The sequence below is a fragment of the Podarcis erhardii genome, assembly GCF_964252035.2.
Source record: "Podarcis erhardii genome assembly, chromosome: 2".
Taxonomy (NCBI): domain Eukaryota; kingdom Metazoa; phylum Chordata; class Lepidosauria; order Squamata; family Lacertidae; genus Podarcis; species Podarcis erhardii.
In genome coordinates, this window is record NC_138498.1 from 60,238,130 (window position 1) to 60,251,292 (window position 13,163).

At 44.3% G+C, this 13,163-nt stretch overlaps 1 protein-coding gene across 1 annotated transcript in view; it reads left to right on the top strand.

Moving 5' to 3' along the window:
• Positions 1-9,637: 9,637 nt before the first annotated feature.
• TGFBI (transforming growth factor beta induced) overlaps positions 9,638-13,163 on the top strand; it is a 40,577-nt gene continuing 37,051 nt past the window's right edge. The window contains exon 1 of the mRNA XM_081850368.1: positions 9,638-9,831. Coding sequence (XP_081706494.1) covers positions 9,710-9,831 — 122 coding nt within the window. The 5' untranslated portion in view covers positions 9,638-9,709. The remainder of the gene's footprint in view (positions 9,832-13,163) is intronic.

Here is a 13,163-nt window from a genome sequence, read left to right on the forward strand (position 1 = left end):
CTCTGGTTCACCAGAAGCGGCTTAGTCATGCTGGCCACATGACCCGGAAGCTATACGCCGGTTCCCTTGGCCAATAAAGCGAGATGAGCACCGCAACCCCAGACTCGGTCATGACTGGACCTAATGGTCAGGGGTCCCTTTACCTTTACCTTTAACTCCCAGATGCCCCCAGCAGCAGATGCTGAAAGGCAATGGTGGCAATCCTTAGCCATTCTTCCTTAGCTCTCCAGCCATTCTCTTCAGTAGCCTTTGTTCGGGTTTAGCAAAGGGTGCTATCTCATCACTAGGGTGGAAATAAGACTGTCCAGTCAGGCTGTGAGGCACCATCATGCTCTTTGCCTCAGGCTTCAAAATGCCTTAGGCCAGCCCATGAAAGCATCATTACATAAAGAAAGAGAGACTCAATATTACTACCTGGTTAACCATTAAACCATTAAACAATGGATTGGTTACGAAAAATGTAGCACATTTTATAAAAACACAGCTGATTAAGAGAGCAGTGAAGGAATAGTTCTAATATTCTTTGTCTTCCCAGTTCTTTTATAAGGAACTTTTACAAACCTCCTAAACGGGCTTCTCTGTGATTTCTCTTCCTTATGAGCAGCATCTTTCCCCAATTATCTGCTTAACCATAATCTACAAAATCAGTCTTGTTAAATTAAACCATATGTTTTCTGAATTCAAAGATAGGACTTAGACTGCATGTGTCGACTGTACACACACACACACACACACACACACACACACACACACACAGGGTTCCTGTGGCTAGCTGAAGTTGTTCTCAATGTAAGGCCCAAGGGTGAAGAGAAGGAGATGGCTGGCTGCCATTTTTCCACTCTTGGAGCCTGGACCAACCTTAGAAAGTCTAACATGATGATGTAATGGAGCAAAGGAAAGAGCTCTGCATTAAACATCTCAGTGTCCAAAAAAATAATTAAATAAATAGACACTTGGCACCCCAAAGCTCAAACACATTGAGGTTAAAAAGGATCCAGACTTACACTATAAACACACCGTGAAGGAAGGTTGCTTGGAAATTAGTGCAATTTTTTCCTAACATATAGGTGCCAGAGACATGGCACTTGAGACAGTATGGGTGGGCCCCCAAAATCAAAATGGCACTGTTAAATGACACACACCCATTGCTAAGAACAGGGCAGGTGTCACCCCCTGGCATCCATGAGTCATTGGCAGGGTCAATCCTAATGCCTGTCCTCAGTCCCTAAGTAATAATAATAATAATAATAATAATAATAATAATAATAATAAGACCTAGCATTTTAAGTAGTGCTGGATAGACAGCTAGCTGGGTCGAGCTGACATTTTTAATTTTACATAGTGCTCCTGGTGTAGCATCACTCTGAGGCATTGTGGAATATGAGAATGGTAGCCAGGTCCAGCCATCCAGTGCTGCTTGGATAACTGCTACTGCCACCAGAAAATCCTGCTGGGACCCACTGATAGAGAGGAGCTAAAACCATAAAGCACTTTGCCCAGGAGCCTTGCAATCCGGATCCAGGCATGGCTCAGTGACAAAACGAGTGCCTCCTCCAAATTGTCATTATTTTGCAGGAGGGATTCAAGCCCATACCAGAACATTAAAGCGATCAAAATGTTCTGTCGCCCTAGTGTAACATATACACTTAAAAACAAAGTCTTTTGGTGGGTTTAGAAAAGGCATAGGCAAACTCGGCCGTCCAGATGTTTTGGGACTACAGTTCCCATAATCCCTGACCACTGGACCCGTTAGCTAGGGATCATGGGAGTTGTAGTCCCAAAACATCTGGACGGCCGAGTTTGCCTATTCCTGGTTTAGAAAGTGATGGGGGAATGCACTGAAAAGTGTAGAATGGCCAAATGGCCAATGAGAATATGTGCAGGTACCCTGTAAGGAAAGTAGTACAGATGCAGGATGAATTCTGAACTGCCCCAGAATCCAGTCAGAAGGAAAGCTTGATAAAGGCTGGACCACTGCATGAGTGTTGTGCAAGCAAATGGGGGCACATGCTGAACAAAAGGTTGTCTGGAAGACCCCTATGTCTTTCATTGCCAGATGGTGAGAGCAAACATCTAAAACAGTTGACAGCAAAGCAGTACTTTAAGACAGAAGTCCAGGGCCTGCTCAGCTGAATGAACAGGAGTTGGGAAGAGGGAATGCAACAGGGCTGGCTTACAGCATTAAATGAAGTAATGCATGCTATCATCTAACTCCTTCTACATCATACATTTAAAGCACATGACCAAAGAATCATGGGAACCGTAGCTTGTTAAGGGTGTTGAGAATTGTAGCTTCTTTGGGGGAAGCTATGACCTTTAAATGTGCTTTAAATGTGTGGTGTAGGGTGTGACCATTAAGACCATTATTAAATCCAGAATCTCGATTTACCTCACCGCACCACTGCATGTACATTGAAGAATAAATAATAGTTTAAAATGCATTGAGGACCTCTAAACCTTATGGAGGAGCAGGCATTTACAGCTGCAGCCCCACTCTTCTGCAACATCCAGTTCCAGCCTGAGGTAAGAAAAACTGTAGCCGAGGTCTGGGATGACAGACTCTGTAGAGACTCCAGAATGCTTGAATATGTGGACAGCTCTGTAGTGCATCTCTGCTGTAATGTAAAATTGTTCAGATGGTCTCCATAAAATCATTCTTGTCCAAGCTGTGATGAATATCATTTACTTCCCCCACTCCGGCCATCCATGCTAGTGAAAAAAATGAATTCAAATTTGAAAGCAAACCCTCCTAAAAGCGAGAGGCAAAATAGTGCAACACCGGGAAGCAGCCTTTTTTTGCTATACGTATTACAAAATGGCTAACAGCCAAACACCGTGGCCGATTACCGCATTAACATTAGGCACCCATAAAACATTGACATCAGTGGACGCAAAGCAGAAACATGTTATCTGTTTCAAACGTTGCCTGATCAGCTCCAGATATGGCTTCTTTCCAGGGCTGACCTAGAATGTTTCATAGCTAGTGCTGGAGATTATTATCATCTGGCGGCAGCTGAGGGTATCCATGTTGCCTTCCCCCGTCCCCCTTAAAATTTAGAAAGGTATATTAAAGAAGGGGGGGAATAGAAGAAAGCCACCAGTACTCTGAATTTGACATTTTTATGGTACATGACACCAGTCAAGCTTGCAAAAATCTATCATTTGCCGGATAATAAATGTTGGAAATGTAAAGAGACTGAAGGTACAGTCTTTCACCTTTGGTGGACGTGCCCAAGGATTAAGGCTTTTTGGGAGATGATTTATAATGAAATGAAAAAGGTATTTAAGTATACCTTCTTGAAGAAACCAGAGGCCTTTCTCCTGGGCATGGTCGCCCAATTGGTGCCAAAGAAGGATAGAACTTTCCTTATGTATGCTACAGCAGCAGCAAGAATACTCATCGCAAAGTATTGGAAGACACAAGATCTACCCACTCTGGAAGAATAGCAGATGAAAGTAATGGACTATATGGAACTGGCGGAAATGACTGGCAGAATCCGAGACCAGGGAGAAGAGTTGGTGGAGGAAGATTGGAAGAAATTTAAAGACTATTTACAGAAACACTGTAAAATTATTGAATGTTAATGATGTTGGAATGAAATGAAGTGGTCTTAGCAATAAGATAAAATAGGGATATGTAAAAAATGGATTGATATTAAATGAAAATTTGAAGTTATAAGATGGGAAGATAAAGACTTAAGAGTAAATAAAGAGGGTATGGATTTGCTGAACCAATTATTAACTGGAATACAAAAAAGGGAGGTGTGAGGAAGTCATGAAAATAAGTAAAAGAGTGGTAAGATAATAGAAAGAGGGATGTATTTTTAACTGTTTTTATTTTTTCTTTTCTTTTCTGGTTTTGCATCTTTTTGTATTTTTTTCACTATTTTTGTAACTTTTTCTGTGTTGAAAAGTTAATAAATATTACTTTAAAAAAAATGAATTTGACATTTTTACAGTGCTCATAGTAAGCTAGCTGCCTTGCAGAACTCAGAGGTGACAGGTCCACACCCATACAAAGACTAAGGACAGGGCCCAACGATGAGCATTCAGATAGTAAGTTACAATGCTCAGAGCACTACAGTCCCTCAGTAACCCTCACAACAATCCTCTTAGGCAAGGTTGAGGAGCTCATGGCTCTCCAGATGTTGTTGGGTTCCAGCTCCCATCACCTCTGGCTGCTGGCCATACTGGTTGGGACTGATGGGGCCACAGGGCCCTATCTTTGCTGTAAGATATGCCATATTGCAGGTAGGAGACTGAAGCTGGGAGGCAATGGGTTGTATCCAATGCTGTTGCTAGAGACATTCATTTACACAATGGACCTTCCCGCCTCCTCTCCTCTCCCCTGCAGTGCTGGGCTGGGGGTCCTCCCAGAACAGATTGTGGAGCACACAGGGAGAGCAAAGGAAGGGGAAGTCTTGTTGAGGCTGCCTTCAGTATTCTACCTCAGGACTTCCGGACCTCCATGATGACCATGGGGCTGTCTCAACACACAGGGCAGGGCAGGTTCTTGCTCTAGGTCAAAGAAGGGTTGTCTGGAAATAGGTGTGATGGATATCACAATGAATTTATGACACTGATCCCCCACTTGCAGGAGTAGTGGACCAATCTGGAAGGTCCACCACAGAGACAAATGGAATCCGATGGTTTCTTGAACTACCTAGGGGTACTTTTCAAATGGATAGAGCAGAGAACTCTGTTGAAGCATGTGTTGCAATGAGGAATAGTTAGGTATGGTAATCCCTGAGCATCTTGACATGTTACTTCCCTGAGCATCTTCTCCAGAGCCTATTCTGCACCTTGGTGTGCCACAGTTCTATATTCCCCAGGCTCATTGCCTGGATCATACAAGTGCCCATGTGACTCTCCTTTTGTATTGCTAAATCCTGTGCTGGTTGATTTGTGCCTACTTTCAATGTGCCCTTTTGAAATAAAGGGAGCAGGGAAGGAGGAGAGGAGCATGGAGAAAGTATGTGCTCACTCTCACAATTTACTGAACGTTCTTTAGCACTGACCGGTAACAAGCAACCAAAACCATACCTGTCTCATCACAACAGACCAGTCAGCCTTCACATCTAGGTAGATCTTCAGCTTCTGCCAGAACTTTGCCACCAGTTATTGTTTGGCCAGATAGTACACACACACATACACACACACAATCTTTTTGGGAGCTACGACCACCCACGTTGAAGCTGACATGCTAAGGAAACCTGCCCATGAATCATCTTAAACTAGCAACAGCTGCTCTTTCTTTCTTTTCACAATAAAAAGTTCAGCTTGAAAAGTCTAGCTGCATCTTTCCAGCTCATATGAGCCTGGCAGAACAGTCTTACCAAACTGTGTTCTCTATGGCATTGTAAGCGGTAAAGAAGAACTACCTGACTACGTCTAGCAGCACAACACACATCTCATCAGTGATGCAGGCTAAGGAGAAGTGAACATGCAGATGGAGCTACTTTAAACATTTTTAATGCAGGCGCTCCCTCAACTGAAGTTTTCAAGGGAAACAGTTTCAATGGAAAAGCCAATTATTCAGTGGGATAGAGAGAGCTGTTTTCTCCTTGGATTCAGCTGGGTGATCAGCTGTCACAACCCCACACCCAACAACACATAGACTTCCAGAAGTGCACTCTTCTTCCCCATCAGAATTATGACATTTTTGAATTGCAGCTGAAGAGATTGAGTCTACACTCCTTTGTGTGCTTGCTAGGAAGCAAGCCCTGTTGATCTGTGTCCAATTGCCATCAGCAGCTGGCAAGCGTGAAAGAGCCTTTTCTGGTGGCTTAACTTCCAAGGGCTTGATTGTGAACACACTTAAAAGCCTACCTGGTATGAGGAACCTGTGTTATTAGGGTTCCTGATTAAATAAATGTGTTTTGAAGGTCCCTTGAGATCTTTGATGTCAGACAGGAAGCTACCAAGGTAGCACATCAGCATCTGCCTTTGGAACTCCCTGACTGGAGAAGGTAGACTATCTCCCTTCTTGTCCTTTTGCCAGCAGGTGAAGACCTGCTTGGGGAGGACTGACTGCTTTTAATGAAAGGGCTGGTGCCATGGTGTTTTTACTGTAATCATCTGTATCTTTTTAATAGATCTTGGAGGGAAAGAGAAAGAGAGATTTTAAAATCTAATAGTAATAATAATAATAATAATAATAATAATAATAATAATAATAATAATTTATTTATACCCTGCCCATCTGGCTGGGCTTCCTCAGCCATTCTGGGCAGCTTCCCAAAAAATATTAAAATACTGTAATACATCAAACATTAAAAGCTTCCCTAAACAGGGCTGCCTTCAGATGTCTTCTATTAATGTTTAAGTGTTTTTAATGACTCCTCCTCCCTATGTTTTTAGCTGTTCTTATTTTTTCTGTAAACCATCCTGAGTCCCTCTCATGGGAAAAGGTAGGATATAAATAAATGAAAAGTTTTAGTATGGTCACTAATTTATGTTGGGTGGGATTTAGCTAAGTTGTTGCATGCGTGGCATGAGGTCCACTCACTCACCTTCCCTCCCTCTCCTCCCCCCCCCCACATGTCCCTGCATTGCTGCCTAAACCTGCTCCGGAAGGTTGAGGGGAAACCCCAGAACAGGTTTAGGAGCTGTAAGGTGCTATTTACATGGAATTTTTACTTGATGGGATAATCGCTTGTTGCTTTCTTACACTTGCTGGTGGTGGATTGTTGTTACATCAAAGGCATCGCACATGAAATCTGATTCTGAAGATTAGAATCCAAGTTCTCTATGTAGCTCATGGTTAAGAGATATCACATCAGAATTATCTGGTGCCCATGATGGAGAACACTTGGACGTGGTAACCCAGAGGCCAAAAATGTCTAAGAAAGCTCCATGATCCTGAAATGGGCAAGGTGTTACAAAACCTGGGTAAGCCCTAAGGACCATGCAGGTGTACCTCATCTGATGGCCAGAAATCACAGGGAGAAAACTTTCTTACCAGAAGTGAAAACTGAAACAAAAATAAGCATACTTTGTGGAGGATAAAAATAGAAGATAAAAATACTTTGTGGAAATCACTGTGATTGGACATACTTCATTACTCCTGGACACTCTTTATATGCATTCATGTTTTCTACTTTATTTTAGTGTTGTTTATTTCAAATTCAGTGGTGACTACTGCTCTGCTCTCCCCACTTGGAGAAACCCATGAAAAAGGTCCTAGTTATTCTCCCTAAATGGCTACCAACTGTGAGGCTGTCCTACGCAGTTCACATAACAAGAACAGCAGTATGCCTGAGCAAAATGTTCAGTCATTTGCTCTTCATATTTTGCTTACGAAAGGAAAAAAGAGGGAGTGCTTTCCAAATAATAAAGCTTTGTCATCACTAAAGGCTTCTTCTGTTTGGCCCCGTGATACCTTTGGGAGAAATTAGCTTCCTGACTTGTACTGGAACAGCTGCTATTTCTTGGCTGCTTCTTGGTTTGAAAATGTGTATAAAAGCATTTTTGTGTCTGCATGTGAATAGTCATTATTTCCAGCATATTCAAGAACTTGGGACAACGAAAAAGGTATTCCCAAATGATCATGCAGAAAACAATTGTTTGGTTTCATACTCCTAGAGACCAATTGCCAATTGCAACAGAAAATTTTTAAATGTTCGTCAATATTGCTCACCCACATTTCATTTACCTTCCCTTTGTCTTGAGGCAGGAATGGCCACTCCTCTTGAGATCTAGTATATCTACTGCTGCCTATGTTGAATTCCTCACTACCAAATATAAGTGGAGGCAGTAGAGGTGAATGTTCAGGAGCATAGCTCAGTCAGTAGAGCATGAGACTCTTAATCTCATGGTTGTGTGTTCGAGGCCCATGTTGGGCAAAGGGGTCTAGAGTAGATGACCCTCTACAATTCTAAATCAAGCTGCTTCGACAAGTAGGAAGCTGAACACTGCTTGACTAAAGTCTACTACTGAGGCTTTGGTGAAGTCAAAAACTGTTTGTAAGTTGTGTGTGTGTGTGTGTGTGTGTGTGTGTGTGTGTGTAGAATACCAGATCACCCTTATTGACATGCAGATGTACTGTTAGGCACAAAGCAAGCACTACAGAAATTATGAATGGTGCATGTGACTGTATCTTTTGCAAACTGTTTTCCAGTCTTTTATTGTGCTGATGGTCCCACAAGAACTTCATCATGAGACAGGTCTCACTCTCACTCTCACCTCCCATAGATGGAGAACTTAAGACTGAATTGCCCAAAAGAATGCCTGGTTCACAGGACAAGCCTAGCCTTGGTTTAGTGAGACTGCACAATTGTATAGACTCAGGACAAGGAAGCCAAAGCCTTGATTACACCTTGTGATTAGTGAAGAGAGAGCTGAACCATGAGTTCCTGTTTGCAAGAGTTGCAAGAGTTCAGCAGGACATTATGGGGCAAGCGCAGACTGGAAATGAAGCAGATGTCTACCTAAAAACTTTTGCAAGCACACAGCATTGAAGGTGGTATTGCATGGAGCCACTCAGATATCATCCTGAGCAGAAGTCATCATTAATAAATAGGACATGGGGAGGGAGGAGGGGCTCCCTGTCCTACTCTGGCTTCAAAAGCACCGTGGATTAGTAAACGGACCCCAACAATTTTTTTTTAAAAAAACCATTTGTTTGCTTTCTCAGATTAAAATTTTAGTCATAGATGGAATATAACATAAAAACAAGATTCCAAAGAATCTCTTGGACTTCCCTCCTCCCCTTTCTGGGTCCTAACGTTAATCATTTCCTCCTGCATCTTTTATGATAATCCATATTTTTTACATCTCCATTGTGTCCACAGTTCACCATTCAGCTACAAGTGATATTCCAAACCTACTAACGATGTTAACTGTTTACAATGGTTTTTAAGATAGGTTATAAATTTTCCCCATTCCCTTATTAAAATTTTGGTCTTCCTGATTTCTGTCTCTTCCGGTCATTTTAGCCATTTTGGCATAATCCATCAACTTGATCTGCCATTCTTCTCTGGTAGGGACTTTACCTTCTTTCCATCTCTGGGTCAATAACATCCGCGGTCCCATACAGAGTCTTTTCTGCTCCCTTGGGGTTTCGGAACCTAGAATTCTTAAAAGGAAGACTTCGGTTTTGTTTGTTTTAGGGGGACGGGACACCTTTTAAAGCACACACACACTCTTCAGACTGCCCCTAGTGTTCCCGCACAAGCCCTTGGCTGAATGGGAAGGGTCTCCTCCGTCTTTCATCCCAGGGGGACAAACGACGGCGCGGTTCCGACGCCTCCTCCCTGTGGAGGGCTTCCCGTGGGGCAGTCATTCCAAAGCCCCAAAGCAAAGCAAAAGTGTTCAGGGTCCGCTTCTTATCCGCAAACGGGTGCCGTTAACCCGAAGTGGAACAAATGGTGGCGGCAGGTAGCGGGTGTGCAAGGGAGGTAGCAAGGGACCGGAGATTTCTACCAGACCCCGGCAGGCCGAGCGGAAAACTTGCTCTGGAGCTTGAAGGAAGGCGGGAGGGGCCGGCCGAGAGAGCCGCGAGAGCAACTTCAGGTGACCCCACCCGCCTTTCCGCGCCCTGGCCTGCCGCCGCCCCACCCCCGAGCGCCGTCCCGCCGGAGGGGCCTGTCTCCGCCCCCTCGCTCCTCACGCCCTTATTTAACTCCGCCGCGCAAGAGGGGGAGCGGCTCACTTCGCCGTCCCGCCGCTCGCCTCCTCGCGCCGCAGCGGGTCTTCCCCCTCCGTCACGATGCGCTCGGGACTGCTGCTGCCTTTGGCCCTGGCTCTGTGGGCCAGCGTCTCTTGGGCTGCCACTCGGACCCCTTACCAGCAGATCTTGCATCACAGCCGGCTCCGGGGCAGGCATCAAGGGTAAGTCTCTGAGCTTAAATTTGGGGGGGGGGGAGGGAGCGATCTGGGGATCCACCCAACCCGCGGGACCCGGTGCCTCTTGCAGACTGGCGGCGACGCGCGTGTGCCTGGCTCGTGCGAAAGGCGGGAGACGGTTTCCACACGTTCGCCTCAGAACGGATGTGCGATGGTTTGGGGAACGCGAAGCAGCGGCCACATGATGTTGGGCCGAAGGTGTTTCGCTGCCGCCCTGCTGCCTCTCGAGTTTAGATTAATTTTTTAGATTTCAGTTTAGATTTTGGGTTCCACAGAAATGTCTCTTGGTCCAAAAACGCGCCTCCGGTTCCGGTGTAATTCCTTTAAGGGATGGTCGGAGGGGCAAGCATTTGGAAAAGGAAGAGAAAATCCCAATCCATGGATTAAAAAGCAAGTTTTAAACAGCTGGGGGACCCACTTAAATTATGGTCAATGGGGATCAAATGGCTTGTGGAGATGAGCTGTGTTTCCCAAAAGAGTGAGGCTCTTTCTCCTGCCAGTTATTTATTCTCTATTAGGTAGGTCTGAAAGAATAGGAGGCAAGATTGTATCTTTTTGTTTTTCCATTTACTGCACGGGATGGTTCAGGTAGTCTGTTTTCAAGTTACATAGAACTCTTCCTGCTTAGAGAAGAGTGCTGTAGGAATTGAAGGTTGGCTACCCTTGAGGCACAGCATACTGGCACTAACCCTACACCCACCTTTTATGGACTGGCTGCACATCTCACTCTCTCTCTCTTTAAGGAATGCATCCAATATTGTGTTCAGATGACTGAAAGTCAATCCAGTTCTTGCCAACATTTGCCTTACATTTAAATGGACAAAGGTTCAGTTAGCCAAGTGTTTGTCAAACTGTTCATTTGTGCTCACCTTTCCAAACTTGCCAAGCCAATTCTACAGACAAAGTGAAATAAGGCAGAACCATAAATGTGGTTGCTTCTCTCGTCCCCACCAAAAATAAAATAAAATTAAGGTGCTCAGTATCCAGGCCAGCTATGTTAGTTTGGCACCTGAAGCAGAAAACCCCACTAATTACTCTTTCCCCTTCCTAGCAGTAAAAATGCAAGCAATAATAAATTAAATGACACTCAAAATCAACTACCTGAGGTAGTCATCTCATTCTACTAACAGTAGAGCTGGTTAACATTTCTGTCCTAAATGGCATGAACACGTGTAAGCTCTTTAAGCACAGCTGTTGAAATAGCACATTTTAGGCTCATGCCACTGGTGAATTTAATAAGGCTGATGGCATTAAGGGGAACTTCAGGTGTACTGAAACCAAAGAAATGTGAATCAAGCCAAGCTGATACATGCAGGAATGGAAAACCTCCTGGAAGGCTTTGAGTATGAAGGAAACAAATCACTTTAGTCATTTGGGGGCAAATTCTAAAAGGCCTATTTGGGGACGCGGGTGGCGCTGTGGTCTAAACCACAGAGCCTAGGACTTGCCAATCAGAAGGTTGGCGGTTTGAATCCCCGTGACAGGGTGAGCTCCCGTTGTTCAGTCCCTGCTCCTGTTAACCTAGCAGTTCGAAAGCACGTCAAAGTGCAAGTAGATAAATAGGTACCACTCCAGCGGGAAGGTAAATGGCATTTCCATGCTTTGGTTAGCCAGAAGCGGCTTAGTCATGACCCGGAAGCTGTACGCCGGCTCCCTCGACCAGTAAAGCGAGATGAGCGTCACAACCCCAGAGTCGTCCACGACTGGACCTAACAGTCAGGGGTCCCTTTTAAAGTATTTATATAGCTTTTGCTACACTACAGATCCCATCCTCCATGACGGTTGGCTATGCTAGTTGTGGTTGATGGAGGCTGAAGTTCAAGATGTTTGGAGGGACAGATTGAGAAAGGCAGTACTACAATAGGAGCTGATAAGTCAGAGGGATCCGAGTGTTGATAGAATGCAGTTCTCTAGATGCTCTTTTCATTGGTGTGTAAACAGTCACAAGTGTGGTCTTTTTAGGGGCATTCAATTCGGAGAATTCTGGTGCAAGTTGGGAAGCAACAGGCAAGCACAGGCTTAGCTGTGAATGGGCTCTGGGGTTCCTTCTCTCGGGGACCTTTATATAGATTGTAATACTTATCCTGTCCCTCACACAAGACACTTCACTTACTACAGTAAGACTAAGTCATCTTGACGACTTCTATCTAAGCAGTGTGATTCATTATTAACCCATCAAGGATAATGCCCACTAGCATTTTTTAAAACAACAACAACACCCAGCCACCCACAAATTAACTTAAAAACAAGGAAACAACTGGATGAAATTAAATACACAACTATCAAGGGCAAGTAGTTCTGATAGCCAGAAATGCTCCTTCTATGTCATAGATCAGGTATTTGGAATTGACATTGCTCGTTTCCTGCCTTTCTTCCAAGGAGTTTAGGGGAGCATTTTATCCTCCTAACAGCTTGGTGGTGCAGGCTAGGCTGAGAGATAATGATTGCCCAAAGCCAACAAGTAAGCTTTGTAGCTAAGGGAAGATTTCAATATGGGCTTCCCACATCCTATCCCAGCACTGTATCATTGTTAACACAGGGACTAGATTCTGTATCTTGGTTAGATCCTGTGTTAACCACTGTTTTATCATCACCTTTCCTCACTCATAGTCACCCACACACTTACTCGGTAGTATAAGATTCATTTCACTTTGTTGTTGTCCCATCATGTTGTGGTGTTGTGTGTGAATATCCCAAACAGATGGGTGGAACTGGTCACTTGAATGCCGACTTTTTAATATGAAATACCAATGCAGTCAGCTCAGTCCACATCATTGCTTCATTTTTGCTCTTTCCTTCTTTCTCACACACGTCACTATGAGATTCCTATCACAGGGTGAAGGGGAAAGAAAAGCACTCCTCATGCAAGTAGCTCATCCTTCTATTGTTTTGCCCCCTGTGGTTACTTGAAGGAAAGGCCCTTTTCGCATTACTTGGTGTTTTTCATCGTTGTCATCGGTCAGCTTATTCACAAGCAATGCTAAGCCAAAACCATAGCTTGGTGCAAATGCGTGAGTGTGCAGGATCCCATAGAGAGCTGCTTTGCTCCTCTGGTCCTGCTGATGTAAAGCCATGGTGTGTTATCTGAGCCAAGGTTTATGGTTTGTCGCATTCCCCACAAACCATGGGCTGTTGCCAGGATTTGCCTTTGAGTTTACAATGGCCAAGATCTCCTCTCTGGGAACCTTCACACTTGTGCATTTGTGTCAAGCCGCACAGAAGCCTTCTCCACCCCCAGTCTGTCTCTGTCTCTGTGTGTAAACTGTTCCCCATGAGCGTCCTTCTATCCATGAGTGATGAACTTTGATGCAGGAAGG